The sequence below is a fragment of the Corvus kubaryi genome, unplaced genomic scaffold, assembly GCF_017639235.1.
Source record: "Corvus kubaryi isolate FWS band 111438036 unplaced genomic scaffold, C.kubaryi_AGA036_p1.0 37396, whole genome shotgun sequence".
NCBI lineage: Eukaryota > Metazoa > Chordata > Aves > Passeriformes > Corvidae > Corvus > Corvus kubaryi.
The window spans coordinates 19568183-19587905 of NW_024581135.1; the positions used below are offsets into that span (position 1 = coordinate 19568183).

Here is a 19723-nt window from a genome sequence, read left to right on the forward strand (position 1 = left end):
GGTTTTGGGTTTCAGCGCCTCAGATGAGCCGGGGGAGGAGCCAGGGCGGGCGGGAGTGCGCGCGCGCTCCCCACGTGCAGCACCGCAGCCAATCCCGGCCGCCGCGGGAGCGCGAGACCGCCCCCCCTCCCATAGCCCGTTGCCAGGGCGGCGCGCGGACTCGTCGGGGCGGGTGGCGGCTATGAGCGGGGTACTGGACGTGCTGTGGGAGGACCGGGATGTCCGCTTCGACATCTCCCCGCAGTGAGTGTCCGTGTCCCGGCCCTGCCCTCACAGCGGCGCTCTCGGGCCCGCCCGGCGCCGACAGGCTGCGGGCTGAACACTCCCTCTGCAGGTGGAGGCCGACCGCCATTATCGGCGCGGTGCATGCCGGGAGCGCCCCGCTGTGGCGGCGGGGGAAGAGCGAGTTCACCTGGCGGAGCGGGGCGCGAGAGGGCGGGCACGGCTTGATGGGTGGGGCCCACTCACCGTTTCCAATCTATAAAAAGAAAACAAAATAAAAGGTTGGACACTGGAAGAGTGAGGGAAGGGTATATATTTTTTCCAGCTCAGCTTTTCTTGCCCTGAGAAGTATAGCCAAACTGAAGGCGTGTGTCTGCGGGGACGGTGGCACTCATGGTTACCAGGACTTGGCGTCCCTGCCGTGGAGTTAGCATCCTCCTCAGGGAACAGGGCGGTGGCTGTGCAGTATTTCACGAAACTCTGTCTTTATAATACATTTTGTTTCTGTCATGCCATGCATGAAGAGCTTTGGCTGCTTTTGACAATACGATTAAAATACAGCAAAAATTCCTACTACATTTGTTGTTATGTAATTAAGCGGTTAGAACAGTTAAATGAAGCAAAATAATAATATAAACAAATAAATAGAAGACCTCACAAAAAAACCAAACCAAAGAGCAAACCACACCCTTTGTGGAAAATTTAGCTGAGCGTTTCATATGTCCTTATACATAAGATATTTCTTTTGCTGGCATTTCTTCTTTCCTGAGCCTACTTCCACTCCTTGTGACCTGAAAGTACAAGAGGCAATAAATTCTATCCTCTAAAAATTATGTGAATGCAAGTGGTTTTTTTCTTTTCCCTCCAATTTCCACACACTTTCTCCTTATTTTGGAGTATAGTTTTCTTGGCCACAATTGCTACATATTTATTTATTGTTATGATTTAATGATAATGATATTAATATTTTTAATCTCTGAGATGTAGTGCTAATTTCAGGTATGTAAAGTTGATTTGTATGTATGTATGCATATGTGGATTTTTCACTGCATGACGTACTGAGCAGAAAACAGAGGAAAGTGAAGTAGGGAAATAGAAATGGCCTTATTTTTGCAAGATAAATCAGATTATTTTTCCTTTTTTTTTTTTAGACAAATGAAAATGAGACCTGGAGAGGTCCTTATAGACTGCTTAGAGTCTGTTGAAGATACCAAAGGAAACAATGGAGACAGAGGTAACTGCATACTCAGGGAAATTGTAAATTTTCTACTATTTAACCTGTGTAGGTTCATGAAAGCCTGGTCAGGTTTCCATTGAACTCAGTATCAGTGCTCTGTTGCACAGAAGAGATCCTGCTTGTTTCATAGATCTGCCTCAGAGTGTTTTCAGACAGGATCTCCTAAAGTTGTAGGAAAGTGATTCTTGTCTCAGAATTTGTTTAGAATTGAAAGCCTTGCAAGAATAATCCATTTATAAACAGTGTGATGCTGTTCTGCCATAATCCTCTTTAATGCTCAATTTTTCCCAGGCTGTTTTTAACTGAATTAGTAAGGAATATGTAGTGGCAGGGGCTAAAGCTGCCAGCATGCTGAGATGACCCTTCTGGGGCTTGGATGTGCTGCTCTACAGGGTACAGAATGGAATAAATTTGCATATGACAAAGGGGTGAGGTTATTCATGAAGACAGCTGTGATAGTTAACTCACTGCCTTCCCCTTCTCCCCAGAGCAGTTCTGCACTGATTGTGTCTACATTTTTACTATAAGCATCTGGATTGAAATCAATAACTGTTCTTGGTTTGATTTTGAGGAATGCTGGTATATATTAGAGGTTGTTTCATTTGTTCCTTGTTGGATTTTCTCTCCCAGCATTTAAGAAAAAAATGTGTTTAGTGGTTTAGTGATTTTTCTGGTGGGGTGTCCTGTGCTTTTTGTCTTTTTCCTGTCAAGGGGAAGGAATATTCTGTTGTTTCAAAACTAAAGGTAAATATATGTAACAGAACAGAACATTCCAATTAATGGAATTTATTTAGATTTAAAATACCTATACTCTTTATCTCCAGGCCGACTGCTTGTGACAAATTTGCGGATCATTTGGCGCTCACTGTCGTTGCCCAGAGTCAATCTCTGTAAGTATTACCTTTTGTTTTCTTTTGTGGTGGCATGCTATTCCTTCACAAAGTATTGATTTCAGTACAGAATACTGAAGTATAATTGTGTTGCTCTGTTACTAATGAATCTATTTATAATATAGGAACTGAGGTGATAATTCATAGAAAAATAGTAATATTCAATATTCGATGTTAATGTCTTGGAAAATAAGCTGAAGAGTTCTTCAGACGTATTTTTCATTTGGCTGATGTGGGATTCATTTGATTTTTTAGAAAGAAACAGAAGTTTCAGCTTCATCATATATTGCTTTAATTGTACCTCTTGTTGCGACCTGTTTATTCGCCTTCTGCGTTTTTCTATTTACTCTCCACAAGTACCTGCCTTTCCAATTTTAGTGTTGTAAACTCTGAATAAGTGTCTCACTTTAACTGTATGAGTAGCTAGCGGTCTGCTCGTATTTAATTTAATGTGCTGAAACAGGGGCAGGATGCAGTTACTTTGTACCCCAGTTATTTCCAGTACTCAGTGGGGAATCCCCTTCTGTGGAAATATTTATTGGATTGGACTGTACACTGAGCAGACAGACAGGGTTGGTCCAGGTTTGAGAACAGCACTTGACCAAACCACCTCCCAAGATCCTTTCCAGCTTAAATTAGTCTTCAGTGTTGTGATAAGAACCCAGAGGATTAACCACAAGGTGTAATTCTCACAAATAGCATCCAAAGCTGTGCTATAAAATTCAGTAATGTCCTTTGTAATTTTGACTCTTATTTTTCTTGTTTTCAAAACAATGTTTTTTTTCTCCCCTGACTTTTAAGCTGTCGGTTACAACTGTGTTATAAATATAACTACAAGAACTGCCAACTCAGTAAGTTCCAAAAAATACTTTTAAAAATAATAAAATAAGTTGTAATTAGTTGTTTATACTTACTGCACTATATCAACAATAATCTGAAAGTTTACTTGCAAGATCAGTAATAGAATAGTAACAAAAGTTTAATCTTAAAAGTGTAGAGCTCTCAAATACATAGCTTGAATGGAATTACATGCAACTGTGAAGCTATTTGTTTGACTTGCTGCAAAGAACTAGCAGGAAGATGCTGTAGATTTCCTGGGCAACCACATGATAACAAAACCAAAAATACTGGTTCAGTCATGATATTGCAAATGTATAGCAGGCAGGCTTCATTAGTTTTACTGTTGGTGGAACTGCTAGTTTATCAAAAAGAAAAATAAGTTCAGTTGAAGACAGCAGTAGATCAGTGGTAGAATCAGGATTACACCTCCATATACTCTATTTAAAACAATAACTTAGACAATATCTGAAGAATATTTATTATTTGTGCAATCAAGCTACTATACTGACAAAATGTAAAATTTCATTTTTCCCTTACAGAAATTACGAGGGCAGACAGAAGCTCTGTATATATTGACTAAATGTAACAATACTCGGTTTGAGTTCATATTTACCAATGTTGTTCCTGGAAGTCCCAGACTCTTCACTTCAGTTATTGCTGTGCACAGGTAGTGTACTTAAAACAGTGTTTGATCAATGACTCAAATATGGGGGATTACAACTGCTGATAGACACAGTATATGACTGTCCATATTCAACATTCAGAAAACTTTCCCAAAAGAGAACAATGTCTGGAAGGAGAGGGGAGAATGATCACAAATTTTAGTAGACAACTGCACATAATGACAACTAATCTGTATTTACACTAGTTATTGAACACAATTCATACACCTTGTGTGTATAAACTATCTGAACAAATAAAAGCACAGAGGAGCTAATTTCAGTGTGCATTTTCAAGATACGATTTCTGTCAGTAATAATTCCCTGTAATTTCAGACCATGTAAAGGAAATGAAGAGTTAAATCCTGGTCAGAACTCTTAGTCAACTATAAAACAGTGTATGCTTCCCACCTAAGGACAAGTCATCTGAATGAATGTGTGCATAATACATTACCATAGGTGTCTAAGAGCTATGGAATACTGACATATATACTGGATGTTTGTGACTTAACTGGCACTGAGAAATAAAGGATTGTTAATGTCCATGCTATGTATAGCATGGGACCCAGGAAACTTAGGCTTTGCAACAGAGGCTGGGTGATGGCTGTCTTAAGGAAAAGGAAGAAATAGTATAGACCTTAACAATACAAGAGATCAAAAAGTTGTTAAAAACCCCTTTTAAGTTTAAAGATAATTTCATTAAGGAAAACTAGAATATAATTTAGTATGTTGAAAAAGTTTTGGTAGTACTCTCACTTTTGGGCAATGTGGTGATAAGAAAAGCTGAAAATATACATTTTGTATCTGCATTAAAACAAAAAGTAAAGATAATAGAAAAACTGAACTATGTATGAACTAGTGTGTATCTTTTATTTTTTGCAGAGCTTATGAAACTTCCAAAATGTATCGTGATCTGAAGCTGAGAAGTGCATTGATTCAAAACAAGCAACTGAGATTGTTACCACAGGAACAAATATATGATAAAGTCAATGGAGTTTGGAATTTATCAAGTGACCAGGTATAGTGAAGAATCAGAGTGCATTGACTACAGAAAAGTTAAAATGTTTCAGCTTCCATGTAGCAATTGTACTAACGTAGTTTTGTAACCTCCAAGGGGTTACCCTTAGTGCTGTTCATCAGCTGATGCATGCAGAGAAACTGATGCCATTTGCTACTCACTACAACAAAATCTCCTTTTGCAACCTGAAGTCTACATGACCTGGCTAACATGCAAGGAACTAAATATACAGTTTCTGTTAAAAAGATATATTTATGAGTCTAAAGCTTTGTATGATTCTGAAGGAAAATCACCTTTCTGAAGTGCTCTGCTGAATGTTTGTATGTTTACATACAGCTTTGACTAAACAGTATTAAGATTATATTGTCTTTTGTTTAGTGGAAATCGAAAATATTGGAAAGGAATCTGTGTCTTAAAACAAGAAAAGATAAAAGACTTTAAGATAAAAATAGAAAACATTTATTATTTTACAGGGCATTAGTTGCAAGCATATCCCGGAGCAGTGAAACAAAACAGGAGCTGATATTTCTGTCTGTGCAATTTTAGTCCAGAATAGAAATATGATCCACCCTCACAAGCTAAAAAGTTCTTTCCTCTACATCCCTTGGCACACATCTCCTCAATTACCTAAGTTTAACCCACATGCCATTATACTTACACTTTATGCCAATTCCAGATCTGTACAGTTAATAACGCTCTCAGATGGCTTCATGTATTCCCATGAGGTTGGCTGGGCTGTGACTTGATCCAGCCTTGCTGCAGTAGTAGGAACTCCCAGCTATTTTCATTACTCAGGTTCTGTAGCCTTTAAAGATTGGATCCTGCTTCCTTGCAATCAATAGAAACATTTCGACTGGGTTTGGTAGGGAAGAATCAGGCTTTTAGTGAATTAAATATGAAGCTGTACCTTGCTTATGTGTAAATGGATAGCAGTAATCATCACATTTGGGAAAAAAAACTCTGTACTTAAAAGCAATGCTAACATGCCTTTTCTTTAATAGGGAAATTTGGGAACATTTTTTATTACTAATGTGAGAATAGTTTGGCATGCAAATATGAACGACAGCTTTAATGTCAGCATACCATATCTACAAATTGTAAGTATCTTACAACCACCATTTTCAAAATTAAACAGCATATGCTCAGGTCTTTAGTTAAAACTCCCAGCTCACCAAAATTTTATTTCGTATCCCACATTCAGGGAGGAATTTAGCCTTACCAGCATCAACTGCAGGGTTCATTTTCTTTTCTGTCCAGATTAGTTGGGGAATTTCATGGACAGGTACAGGTGTTGAAAATGGCTTGTATTTCAAATTTTTTAAGTATTTATTCTGATGCTTCATGCCACCTACATACACTGGGAATAATGATCTGTGAACCTGATGTTCAGAAATTTACTGTTACCACTCCTAATAAAACACTTTTTCTTGAGTTTTCAGGGGTTCCGATTTGTAATGGTAAATGGGAGGGAATGCTGGTAGCCAAGCTTCCAGAGCCAGTAACTGTAATTATTACAGTGTAAAAAACCAAACTGCAACAAAGAGATTTTCATCCAGTACTTACAAAATTTTTAACAGTGTTATACCTCTTCATCATTAGCGTTCAATAAAAATGAGAGACTCCAAGTTTGGTTTGGCACTTGTGATAGAGAGTTCTCAGCAGGTAAGAAGCTTTAGTAGCCTTTTTATATTGATTACATTTTTATATACAATATTTCTCTAATTTTGAAATGTTATGGGTATACTTTTAAGGTACATAAGAGTATTCCTCCTGTGTGGCCTTTTGAAAACTTTAAAAAAATTCTCTTTGCACTTCTTCAAGTGTATATTAGGGTCAATATGGCTATTGGGAGTTACAGTTTCTCTAAGCAAAGCAACAATAGGCCAGCATGACTAGCTTATAACTGTCAAATACACTGTCTTCTGACAGATTATTTTTGGGATCTAACTAATTATCTTTGGGATCTGTACTTAATTAAGACCACTCTTTTAAATCTTCATTATTTCTGTGTATCTGAAAGCTGCTTTAGTAACAACATCAAGACCTAACAGACGAAACATTTGCTGGGAATCAATTGTTAATATCACTTCTGAATTTATCCTGCTCTTGTTTGCTTGTGGTTTTTTGTAAAAGGAGTTTGTTCCCCGTGTATATAATGGGCTAACAGTTAAAAGCTTATCTACCTCATAGAGAAGCATTGTCATTGTTTTTATTTCACCCATGATTCAAGTGGCAGAATGAAAAAAGATAATATCAAAGATAATGTTTTCTCAGCAAGCTGAAAATTGCTATCATTAAACTGGAAATCACTATCAAGGAGAAAAAAACTGTTTGAAAATAAGACTAATAAACAGATATTGTTTTTTTTCTGTTATATAGAGTGGAGGATATGTACTTGGTTTTAAAATAGACCCTGTAGAGAAACTACAGGAGGCAGTGAAAGAGATTAATTCACTTCACAAAGTTTATTCAGCTAATCCTATATTTGGAGTGGATTATGAAATGGAAGAAAAGGTACTCCATTTATTTATTTTAAATTAGATACAATACTGTTAGCAGTAATAAAAATATATTAAACATATTAGATATGTGAATTTACTTACTAGAGTGTTTTAATTTACAGCCTCAACCCCTTGAAGACCTAACAGTGGAGCAGGTTCCAGATGATGTGGAAATAGAATCTGATGAACATACAGATGCTTTTGTGGTAAGTGGCTCCACAAAAACCAGAAAAATAGAATCATTCTTGTTTGATTATTCAGATTTAAGCAACATACAGCTGTAATCCTCTATTAAAGATAAGCTGCAACTGTACTTTCTATATTTAAAACACATCTACATGCCTTTTATTAAACATCCTGATTATTACAGGAATTTATTCTGTGTATGAATTTTTAATTTAAGAGCAAACTATTATTCAAAATGAATAGTAGTAGATATTTAGAATAATAGTGGCATGTAATTTCTCAATACATTAAAATTAGGAATAGCTTGAAAATCAGCAGTATAATATAATCAGATATAATATATTAAAGCAAGTCTTCCTTCTCTTGGAACAGACAAACAGATGGTGAGATCTATATGCTCAACGTTTATCTAAGATTCAAACTTGAAAGTTTTTTTAGAAAGGCAGCAATAATTTTGTATTACTATGTCTCCCAGTATTTCAGGAAAGCTTACTTTAAAATGCCTTAGGTTGCTTGATGACCCTCTTTCCACGAATTTCCAAACTTAGCGTGCAGCTCAGTAACACCTGGCTCCATTATTCACTGCAAGGGTAGATGGCACATGTTTTCAAATGTTAGCCATGGTGCATTGACAATTGACATATTTTCTTACCAGTCTCTGAAATTTGGTAAATTAGCAGGGCTAACACCAGTGTTATTTCCACTCCTTTTAATTTTGCAGTCTTTTACTAACACAGATAAACTCTTGTTTTCTCCTTTCCCTCTTTCCTAGCATTTTGCCTTTTTTCTTTTCATTTTTGCACATTTTTATTCAATCTGCGGCATATTTGAAGACATACCTTTTCCTTAAATGGAGATCTGTTTGCTCTGTTGGTGCCTTTTTCACCTGAATTAAATAACTGAGCTTTTTATATTCTCAAACTAAAACTGGAAGCTGAATATGGTTAAAAGGTTGCTGTAAGAGACAGAGGTTGCCCAGGAAGGAGTGGCTACACACCAGTATTCCACAACACTTGACACTGCAGGAAAGCGCTTTCTTTGCTGCCTCTCACCAGTCCACACTGGCAGCTGAAGCAAGATTGGGCTCTTTTTGGTAAATAAGATCTAGAATCTGCTGGTCCAGAGATTTCCAGAGCTGTGAATATTTTCTGATATCTAATGAGTTTGAGCCTTCATTACCGCACACACAGAATGGGAAAGATGGTATCTCTTCCCACGTCTCTTACTTGTTGAGGTGTTCTATTACTCCATGTTCATTTCTTAGACTGAATATGATGTTAACTGAATTTTTATATTATACATTTTAAGCAAGTTTTTGATGTTGAATAGTAAATGCTGCTGCACATGAGGCAAAAAAATATCAGGATGCTGTCGGTTTGTCTTCATACTAACATTCCCTGTAAAGTGTTTGTCGGTGTAACAAATGTAATATGAAAATGTTACCATTTAAAAAATCTTTATTATGATGGAAAATTCTAAGATTGGTATTTAATGAAAAATACCATAATCCAGTGGTATGTAATCTGTAATCCAAAGCAGAAACTCCTGTTAGAACTCTTTTGTAAATTATTTTAACATAGAAGTAAAACCCTTATAGACTGGATTGTTGTGGAAGACCTACCCAATACAGTTTTGACCCCAAGGAATTATGAGCAGATGTGAATTTTAGACTTCTTTTTTCAAGGTTCTTTTTTGTTTTCCTTTGCAGGCTTACTTTGCTGATGAAAACAAGGTAAGGAGATTTTTTTCATACTATCACATTCAGGTTGTTAAAATGGGATAATGAAATTAAAAAGTGCTTTCTGCTTTATTTTCTCTCGTATGTCATGCATTCAAAAAAGCAACACGATCGGGAGCCTGTTTTTTCAGAAGAACTGGGACTTGCAATAGAGAAGCTAAAGGACGGATTCACACTCCAGGGACTCTGGGAAGTAATGACCTGATTTAGATTGGCACATGTTTGTTTCCTAAGCAAGGAGAAACTCTTGGTTCTTGCTGGATTTAGATCTGTAGAAGATAATTTAGAAATATCGGAATAGCAGAGAAAGAACATGCCAAAGCTAAAGAGCAGGCAAATATTATATAATAAGCCCCAGGCTATGTCATAAAAGAAAGATTATTCAAAAACCTTGTATGCTTAAAGGCTTTGCATTTCTTCTGCTGCCTCTAAGCAGTGGGAGGACAGCCACTCTGTAAGGCAGGCAGGGCGGGGTGCAGCTGCTGGGGGAAGCGCTGCCCCCTGCAGGCCCCCCTCGGTCACGGCTGTAAGGACCTGTGAATTCCCTCTGCCTGTCAGACTGGGAGCACCTTGGAGTCCCTCTGCACAACGGCATGGCAGTGCCATTTGACACACTTGTAACCTCCGCTGTTTTCAAGATTGTCCTTTTTCTCCCTCCCCTGACAACACGAGAGTTGGCCGTGGTGTTTCAGACCCCATTTTATACAACTTCATGGCTCCTGTGTTTTTGTATTGCGCTTTGGCTGCCAGGACCAGGCACTGATTGCCATTTTACATAGCACTATGTCAGAAAAGGAAGCCTCCTCTTTTTCTGCACATGGAGACCACTGTTTGAGACAGGGCAGTGTGAGGTATGCAGTTTGACGCTCAATTTCAAGTATTCATGTATTTATACAGAGTGATGTACTTTCCCATAATGATTATGTTTGAATTAAATTTCCATAACTTGTTTAATGATTTGCAACACAGAAACATTTTGTACGTAGGCATATTGGCTGTGTTATTGATAGCTTTAAGAAAAAGCAGTTCTGTTCCAAATAATAGCTTTCATGTCTCATAATTTTGCTAAATATTCAGCACTTATCATTCCAAGTATTTAATTATAATCCAGATATGCTCATACAGTTGTTGTTTGTTCGTTTGTTTTTGCTAGAGCACTTTTTTAAGCAATGATCTAGAAAAAAATGCACATGCAAATAGCTTCTGTGTGTGAGTCATTAGACCTTTTATGATGTTATGTGTTATAGAGGAATGAGTCATTTATTGTTTAAAGGAAGACACAGCTGTTACGTTTTCTAGTGAGATAAAACCTCTGTGCTGTTTTCTATAAATGGAAAAAGTCAAATGAGCTCTCCTCTCAGCTGTTATTTCAGCAGCTGACTGTTAAAGTAACTGTGGTGTGAATGTAATACTGGTGTTTGTAGAAAACCTTTCAAGGTATATGTTTTAATGAAATACTACCTATATTGATAAGCAGTCGTTATTTCAATAAACTTTGATAATACTATATATTGTTGTAGATCTTGCATTCAAGTAGTTGTATTTTGATCCTGTTTCCATTACATTCAAAGAACTTTTTACCATATGAGTGGAGACTTCAATTTGAATTATTTTGTAAAGCAAAACTTTACCTGAAATAACATATATTTTATGTCTAAACAGCATAGTTTGGTTTATAACAAAATGGATATTAAGAAGCAGCCCAAAATTTCAAGGTCTTAATATCTGAAGAAATTGTGTATGTGATATAGTTACGTATAAAAATAATCTTGGAACAAAGGAAATTGATGCAAATTTCTGGAGTTTTTTAGTATCTTTATGACTGCAGCAATGAATGTATTAAGCAATGAAAAAGTGAACAGTAGCTACAAATGACAACTTGATCAATAATATTTCTATTTCAGAATATTTAGTAACATGTATCTGTGAAATCTTGCTCATAGCTGTCTCACTGAGGGTCAGATTCTGCTGTCCTTACTCATGTCAATTTATTACATTGCATGTAATCTTACTGATTCAATGTGGAGAATGATGGCAAAACATGACCATAGTGACTAAGAGCAACAGTTGCTTCTTTCAGTCTTTGACAGCTGCAAGAGCAGCTCTGTTTTTCCAAATTCCGACCTGTAAGAGTATGTACCTATATTTAGCTAGCGAGATTAAGTTGCAGAGGCTTCACACAGGGCAAAAAGCACATTGGTCTGCCTTTTTTACAGACAAACCTTTGGGTAGACAACAGCTAAAGGTTTCTACTCCCTCCCCTTTCCCAAGTGTTTGCGAAATGGATTCCCAAAGGGAACTCACTGAAGAGCTCAGACTTTACCAATCCACCCTCCTTCAGGATGGCCTCAAGGAACTCCTTGAAGAGAAAAAGTTTGTAGATTGCTCTCTAAAAGCTGGTGACAGAAGCCTGCCTTGCCACAGATTGATTCTGTCGGCATGTAGCCCTTATTTTCGTGAGTATTTCTTATCTGAGCAAAATGAAGAGAAAAAGAAGGAGGTAGTTCTAGATAATGTTGACCCCAACATCCTGGATATGATTGTCAAATACCTTTATTCAGCAAGTATTGATCTCAATGATTCTAACGTGCAAGATATTTTTGCTTTGGCCAGCCGCTTTCAGATCCCTTCTGTATTCACTGTGTGCGTCTCCTATCTTCAGAAGAGGCTTGCTGTTGGTAACTGTCTGGCCATCCTTCGATTAGGTGTCCTGCTTGATTGCCCAAGACTTGCATTTTCTGCCCGTGATTTTGTTTCAGATCATTTTGTGCAGATCTGCAAAGAAGAGGACTTCATGCAGCTTGCCCCGCATGAACTTATCTCAGTTATTTCACCTGACAGTTTAAATGTAGAGAAGGAAGAACTGGTATTCGAAGCAGTAATGAGATGGGTCCGAACAGACAAGGAGAACAGAGTAAAGAGCCTGGGGGAAATTTTTGACTGCATACGTTTTCGTCTTATGCCAGAAAAATATTTCAAAGAACAGGTTGAGAAGGATGATATAATTAAAAGCAACTCTGACCTTCAGAAAAAAGTAAAGATTATTAAGGATGCTTTTGCTGGGAAACTGCCTGACTCTAGCAAAAGCACAGAAAAGTCAGCCAAAGGGGAGGTGAATGGCGATGTAGGAGATGAAGATTTATTGCCTGGCTACCTAAATGACCTTCCCAGGCATGGCATGTTCGTCAAAGACCTGATTCTTCTGGTTAATGACACTGCTGCAGTAGCCTATGATCCTCTTGAAAATGAATGCTACTTAGCAGCCCTCGCAGAACAGATTCCCAGAAATCATTCCAGTATAGTCACCAAACAAAATCAGGTCTATGTTGTTGGAGGACTGTATGTGGAAGAGGAGAACAAGGATCAGCCTTTCCAGTCATACTTCTTCCAGGTACAAGCTTTATAATTGTTGGTATAATAATAGGTGCTTATAAGGGTTATTGAAAAGTGTTCTGGGTCTCTGCAAGTGGGTTGTCTAGTCTCTTTGTATGGTGATGGAGAGAAGTATCTAGAGAGAGTTATTTTTGTCTCAGAGAGAGAAATGAAACTTGAGGGACTTGCATCTTCTTTTTCAAGATTAACCCCTGGTGAGATCTCAGAAAATATTAAAAGGATTAATATATTCAGTGTAGGCACTGGCTTTCATTAAGGCCCAAATTTTTCATGGTACAGATGTCTAAGTCTAATAATTTTTGTAAAATACTTTTCATGTATTTCTGTTAACTTCGATGAAAGTTGGGAGTGCTTTAGCTGGTTTAGAGCTAATGAGATGTCTTCTTTTGCATCTGAAATACTTTCATGACAGCAGTAATGTGTGTATTGTAAGTGTGATTTCTGTCACTAAAATTGCAGAAGTCCTTCTTGTCATATCTACATTTGAAAGCCTAAGGGCCATACAATAGAGGCAGAAGGTTTTTTTCTCGGCAAACTGTCAGCGTCAGTACACTACACGTTTCAACTGAGTATAATTTTATATCTTTGTAAATCTGTATAAGGCTGATTAATACTAACTGTAACTCCACAATATATTTCAGGAAGATTAGCAAAAATGGAGCTTGGCATGCTTATACCATGAACTAAATCTGTTGTGTTTTTAGCTATGTGCTTTGGTGTATATTTAAACTATTTTGTGATGAATTATGCAATATGCTGCTGGCCATGTCCTCTCTTTAGACACACTGGCCTGAAAGAGTAAAAGTTAAGTCCTGTTTCAATATGAAATAAAGCACAGTAATAAGCAGTGATAGAATTTTTAGGCCTTCAGATATTTAAAAATGCAAATATTGTTTATAGGAGTATGGCTCACTGATTTCACACACAAGAAAAGACTTGGTTTCAGACATTGGTAACATCTGTTGAGAGGGAAGTCTTAGTTTGTAGAGGAGGGATTAACACTTTCATTTCCTTATGTAGGTGTAAAACACTAATCACTGAAGTGAAAGACTGGTTACAGAAATATTCTTCCAATAGAAATAACATGTTGATGTCGTAATGTGTATTTAGTCCAGAACTAAGTAAGTCTCAGGCTACTAGAAAGAGGCCTCTGAGAAACTAAACCTCAAGACTAAGAATTGATGAAGTTTTCAGAATTCTACTTTATATGTCAACATCCGTTTCCTGAAATCATTTTGTTTGCTTGTCGTCTTTAAGCTTGCTTGCTGCTGCTATTCCCTATAGTTAAAATACTTGTCTGCATTACCCATGTGACTGTTGTTTCCTCTAAAATATTAATGTGGTACCAAACCAGTATTCACTTGCTAATCTTCCTTTCCCCACCAGTGAAGCATTGTATTTGGTAGCTTGCAACCTGGGAGGAAACAAGGCTGCCACTGGCTCGAAAATGCATGACAAGTTGACGCCCTGTCTGCATGTCATCGTGAAGACTGATAGTACTAAGTGAGCTGTGATCTCTGAGGGGCACATCCTCTCATTACCCCACCCAGATCCAGCTACTGGGGAGATCCATGCCCAGGAACTACATTTCACTGTTGAAATAAAACTTTCTGTCCAATAGGGGTGGTCTGTCAAGTTTGGGAGATGCATTTAGCAAGGAAACCTTGACTGTGGAATGTACTTCTGGAAGAAGAACGTCACCAAGCTAAACCCTGAACTTTATTTTGACTGAACTTTCTTTTGCTTTCTGTCAAATGCCTTTGTACCCACACAAACTCTTACCTTGCCCTCCCTTCCTGTACCAATGTCAAGCAAATCTATATGCAGTAGGTGTGAGAAAATAATTCATTTTGAACATCAGAGATAATTCAGGTTCAATTGTACATTCTCAGATCAAAATAAAAAATAAGCACCAGAGTTCTAGGAAAATATTTTTTTTTCTTCTGTCCTCCTGCTGCTGCTTTTCCTTAGGTGTTTTCAGCATACTGAATGTGAATTGAGACAGCCCTGAGAGTCCTGCAGTAGAAATTACATCAATATTATTGCCAAGAGAGCTGCAGTGATTACCTATTTTGCATAAGAGTGAAGTCTTTTGTTCATTGTGTCTTCAGAGACCTCACAAACTTTTGAGGGTATTTGTGATGAAACACATATCTGTTGCTCTAGGGATTGCAAAAGAAACATCTGTGCCATTTGCCATGTGATGGTTCCTGATCAGTAAGAACGACTGTGTAAGCATGTCTGGCATCTCACTGTAGTGATGAGCACAACCAGGTAAACATACAAGTGTGGAAGTGCAGGCGTGTCTGCTCCCTTGGGCAGGAAAAAGAACCACTTGTTCTTTCCTACATGATAGGGAACCAAGAGTGAGGGACCTTTATATAAGGAAGAAGAGCTTAATAAAGAGGCAAGGAAACAGGGTGAGCAGACACAAAGAGTTTTATGGCATTGACTCTGCTACATCTCAGCACTATGAAACATGGGTGGGTAGAAGACATCATTCATTAGCTGCACTGAGGGAAGGGTGGGTTGTTCAAGCAAGGAGATTTGCTGTTGAGAGGTACTGAGTGCCAATAGATAAATTCTGTGGAACAATATTCATTGTGTGGATTTTTACTCTTTGCCTTTCCTAATCCTTTCTGTTCTGATGCTCTTTCAGCTGGATAGCATTGCTGGTGAGTGGGTTGCCCTTCCTCCACTGCCATCAGCCAGGTGTCTCTTCGGCCTGGGAGAGTCAGACAACAAGATCTATGTGATAGCAGGCAAGGACCTTCGCACTGAGGAGTCGCTAGATTCAGTATTGTGCTATGACCCTGTGTATGTTTCAAATTTAATTATGCCCACTGAGGACATGTAGATGGCCCATTGTTAGGTTTTGTCAACTAACGGTGATCTTCTTGTTCCAGGGCAATGAAATGGGGTGAGATCAAAAAACTACCCATCAAAGTATATGGCCATGCAACTATCTCAAACAATGGACTGATATATTGTCTTGGTGGAAAAACTGATGATAAGTGAGTTTCTATCTTTTCATGCCAATTAATAACATTATCTTCTTGGTCCTTAACAGATAATATGTCCTCACACTCAGAAATGAGTGTTTCCTGCATCTTTTCTGTATCTCTGGATTAAGGTTGGTAAGAGTCTGGCACAGGGGAACACATTATGGTGTGTAGGATATATTTTTTCGTGATAAGGTAAATTACATATAAATTGTAATCCAACTTGTTATTTTAATAACCATACTTACTTCCAAGGCAAATTTTACTTACACTGCAGACAAATTAGTAATACATAGCTATGAGGACCTTCACTGAAAGTATTCTTTCCTTTCAGGTAGAAATATCTAGGTGCCCTGGAATTACTGTCTCAGTTTTTCCAATTTTCTGACCTGTGATACCTGTTATACCTTAATGGGTATAACATTAGGAAAATAAAAGTTTTCACTCACACTGAACACGTGGTGGTAATTTTTAAGTGTTTGTTTAGGGGATATTTAAGATAAAAGTTTGTTATATCAGCCAAAACACCATCATAATCTTACCTTTACATAACCTTTGCTCTATATTCCTCCACAAATCCATCTGAATACAGTATGCTGGGAAAGGATGTTGTCTTTCTCCTCAAAGGTACAGTGAAATTGCTGGTGTAATATAAACTGCATTTAGCATGTGATTTAGTCCTATGGATGTGATTAGTGCTTTGTAGACATTGCAAGGATTCTCAGATTACATACAAGAAAGGATCTCCAGGAGAGGAGAGAGGCGGTATAGATAAACCCATACAGTCTACCCTGATTAGAACAAGTCAAAAGTTCATTAGAAATGATCACTGGTTTTCTTTTTCCTCCCCAGGAAATGCACTAATAGACTATTTGTATACAATCCCAAGAAAGGAGACTGGAGAGACCTGGCTCCAATGAAAGTGCCTCGCTCGATGTTTGGAACAGCCATCCATAAGGGCAAGATTGTCATTGCAGGTGGTGTCACTGAGGAAGGCCTTACTGCATCTGTTGAAGCTTTTGATCTGACCACCAATAAGTGAGTGCAATATTCAAGCTATTTTAAGCAAGTGTTTTATCATCTAGGGTTTTAGGAACTCTGAGGTAAGAGTCACAAAGCTGTTTAGGTACCTACACTCCCACTGAGACATTTGCAACAAGAGCAGCAGTTTACAGAGCCTGTTTCTAGACATTTTTCCTGCACCCGCACACACTCACATTATTATGCCAATGCCACTTGAAATAAATATGTGTTTTGGAAGCTATAGGGAAAAATGAGAATAACTGGGGAACAATATGTCCGTATGAAGCATATTACTGAAGAGTCAGGGAATCTGTAAGAAGTAGTCCCTGTGAAGAGATGTCATAACAGTGTAGTAGTGTCACTTAAGAGTTGCAGAAGTCCCTGAGGGGATAGAGACACTGGAACTTACTGCTGATAAATCTCAGAATTTTTTTCTTTTACTAAACCATCGTCTTGGTACCTGAATTTGTTGCTCAGACAAGTATTTTAGTGCATTTAGTTTACAATATTTCTCATGTGTTCAACTTGACTTTTTCTTTTCATCCTTAGATGGGAGATTATGTCTGAATTTCCCCAAGAGAGAAGTTCCATCAGTTTAGTCACTTTAAGTGGAGCTTTGTATGCTATTGGAGGCTTTGCAATGATTCAACTTGAATCAAAAGAATTTGCACCTAGTGAAGTCACTGACATATGGAAGTAAGTTTAATTTTAGTCACTCTTTCCTGGTCAAAAGCCTTATATAAAACTGATGTTTGTAGACACTGGAGGCTAACACTATTTTTCTGTTTAACTCTGAAAATGATCCATAGCACAAGTTTTAAAGTACTTGTTGACAGATAAAAAAGTTTGTCAGAAAGTAACAAATGAACATGAGACTTGGAGCTAATGACTACTTCCACCTACTAATTATTTGACCAGTCCGAGTCACGATCTTCAGCTTCTTTAGAAGAGTAAATTGCCATCTCTTGGCAGGTTTAGCCTTGCCAATAAAAACATTCTCTTGTGACACTGTGATGCAGAAAAGCATGTATACACAGAGGCCTGTACATACTGATGTGTCGATAGTCAAATGAGTAACTGTTCCAAGAGAATCACAAGTCCCTGTCTCCTAGATTTTTTTGAGCTAATCACAGCAGCAGTGATGAGACATCATATCTCTGCTGTGACTCTTGGTTGCTAGTGTAAATTCAGAAGTTTCAGTTGTCAGTAGGAACGAGAACCCTCCAATTTTATATGCAAGAATCTGAAGAAATTCAGAAGGGATGCTTAAGGAGGAAGTTTTTAGATGGTAATTAAAGCATGACACAGGCCAACAACAAGCTTTAGGGACCAGGAAGAGAATAACTTGCATGCAAAAACATCTTTCTGTTCTGGAGTAGAGGACAAAAGCAGCCTTTCACAGCACCCTTCAGCACATGGTTGCTATAAGCCTTTACAACAGGTGGACTGTCCTCCTTTTCATGTATGTGTGCTGAAGCATCAAACTCAAATTTAAAGAAGCTATTTTCTAACATTTTTTTAAATGCAGGTATGATGATGAGAAGAAGGAATGGGTTGGCATACTGAAAGAGATCCGATATGCTACTGGAGCCTCCTGCCTGGCCACACGCTTAAACCTCTTCAAGTTATCAAAAATGTAAACAAAATGCTGGAAGATGTGATATGGTGAGGGAGTTTTGATAGGCTCTTCTGGTTTTGTTGCATGAAAATGTCCCCAAATTGTACAGTTTTGTAGCAGCATACTAGTCATACTGGTAACTGTTAAATAGTTCATTTGTCTGGCCACTTCTTAAGATACTTCCTAGCTAACCAGCAACCACTGGATTTTTGCCAGCATTTAAATTTCTGAAGAACTATAAATTAATGTTGAATAGATTAAGATTTTGGCAAGAACTCAATTTTTCGCTCTGTGAAATTACAAACAACACTAGTTAAACTTCCTTGCACTCAATACAATCCAGGTATTGGTGGCTTATCCTCCAAACAATGCCTATGAATTAATTGTTAAGTTAAATACAACTAATAGGTAGCAAATTTTATTCTAACTACTGTTTGTATGGCTGGATTTCCCCTCTTAGTAATGTATGTAAATCCTGTACTCTTCAGCAAAATCTTGGAAATATTTTCATCACAGATCTCAAAAAATAATTTAGCTTGGACTTGAAATGAATGTTGAAAACAAAAGTGGCTTAATAGTATGTGACCTAATAAATGCCAGTCTCAGCCAAAGCTCTACTAGTAGACAGAGAGAGGAAAGAGAGAGAAGTTCACAAGGTTAGTAGCTGTACTGTTTCACCTACTATGTTTAGACTTCTGATAACAAGGATTTTCCACTTTTTGTATGCTTTTATATTTATTTCCAAAGCAAATATTTTATGGAAGTTTTTCTCAGATCTGAGGCCAATAACAAGCATTCATGAAAAAGTGCTAAAACAATTATCATCAGCAAATACCTGTGACAGAGAGGACTTTTTCATTTACTATATAGTTGATGCATTTTGACGTTGAAACTTTTAACAATTAAACTTTGTTTTTAAAACTATAAAAATATCACTTGGTGGTGTCTTTTTTTAGTGATTAGCTCATCTTCACTATCATATTGACAGGACACAGATCTCTTAGTACAGCCTTTGCCCAAAACAGAGCTCTCAGTTTTCTTCAGAGCATGCTTCAAAGGATTTCTCCATTGCATAAAGAGGGTGTCAGAAATCTAAAAGATTTCATAAATCTAAATCTAATTGCATCTGATGTAGCAGGATAACTGGAAAAGAAGCCCACCACACCTGACTGAATAGCAATGCCAACTATCAAATGATCTCTTGCATTGCCCTCCTATGAGGCAAAGGTAAACAATAGACAAAGGCAAAGCCATCATAGTTCATTTCAGTATGTTATTGTCCACTAGTACTTGACCTGCAGAACATTTTTTCTGTTTTTCCCTTTTAGTACCCAGATCTGCAGCTGTTTTTAGCACCTTTTTATTGGCTCCAGTTAGGTCACTGGTTTACACTACC

At 37.7% G+C, this 19723-nt stretch overlaps 2 protein-coding genes across 3 annotated transcripts; both read left to right on the top strand.

Moving 5' to 3' along the window:
* The first annotated feature begins 116 nt into the window (after nucleotides 1-116).
* Nucleotides 117-10800, top strand: BBS5 (Bardet-Biedl syndrome 5). Of its 2 annotated transcripts, XM_042040647.1 has the most exons (12): nucleotides 117-243; nucleotides 1374-1456; nucleotides 2284-2349; nucleotides 3151-3200; nucleotides 3729-3856; nucleotides 4731-4866; nucleotides 5868-5963; nucleotides 6466-6528; nucleotides 7246-7380; nucleotides 7490-7573; nucleotides 9262-9285; nucleotides 9395-10800. In XM_042040647.1, exons 1-12 carry the CDS (start codon nucleotides 182-184, stop codon nucleotides 9494-9496), a joined length of 1029 nt encoding a protein of 342 aa, XP_041896581.1. In that variant the 5' UTR covers nucleotides 117-181; the 3' UTR covers nucleotides 9497-10800. The 2 variants fall into 2 exon arrangements, with proteins under 2 accessions (XP_041896581.1, XP_041896582.1); XM_042040648.1 differs by lacking the exon at nucleotides 7246-7380.
* A 98-nt stretch (nucleotides 10801-10898) lies between these two features.
* KLHL41 (kelch like family member 41) lies at nucleotides 10899-19251 on the top strand. Its single transcript, XM_042040646.1, has 6 exons — nucleotides 10899-12682; nucleotides 15344-15501; nucleotides 15591-15698; nucleotides 16539-16724; nucleotides 17259-17405; nucleotides 18238-19251. The coding sequence occupies exons 1-6, from the start codon at nucleotides 11333-11335 to the stop codon at nucleotides 18347-18349; spliced, it is 2061 nt and encodes a 686-aa protein (XP_041896580.1). The 5' UTR covers nucleotides 10899-11332; the 3' UTR covers nucleotides 18350-19251.
* The last annotated feature ends 472 nt before the right edge of the window (nucleotides 19252-19723 follow it).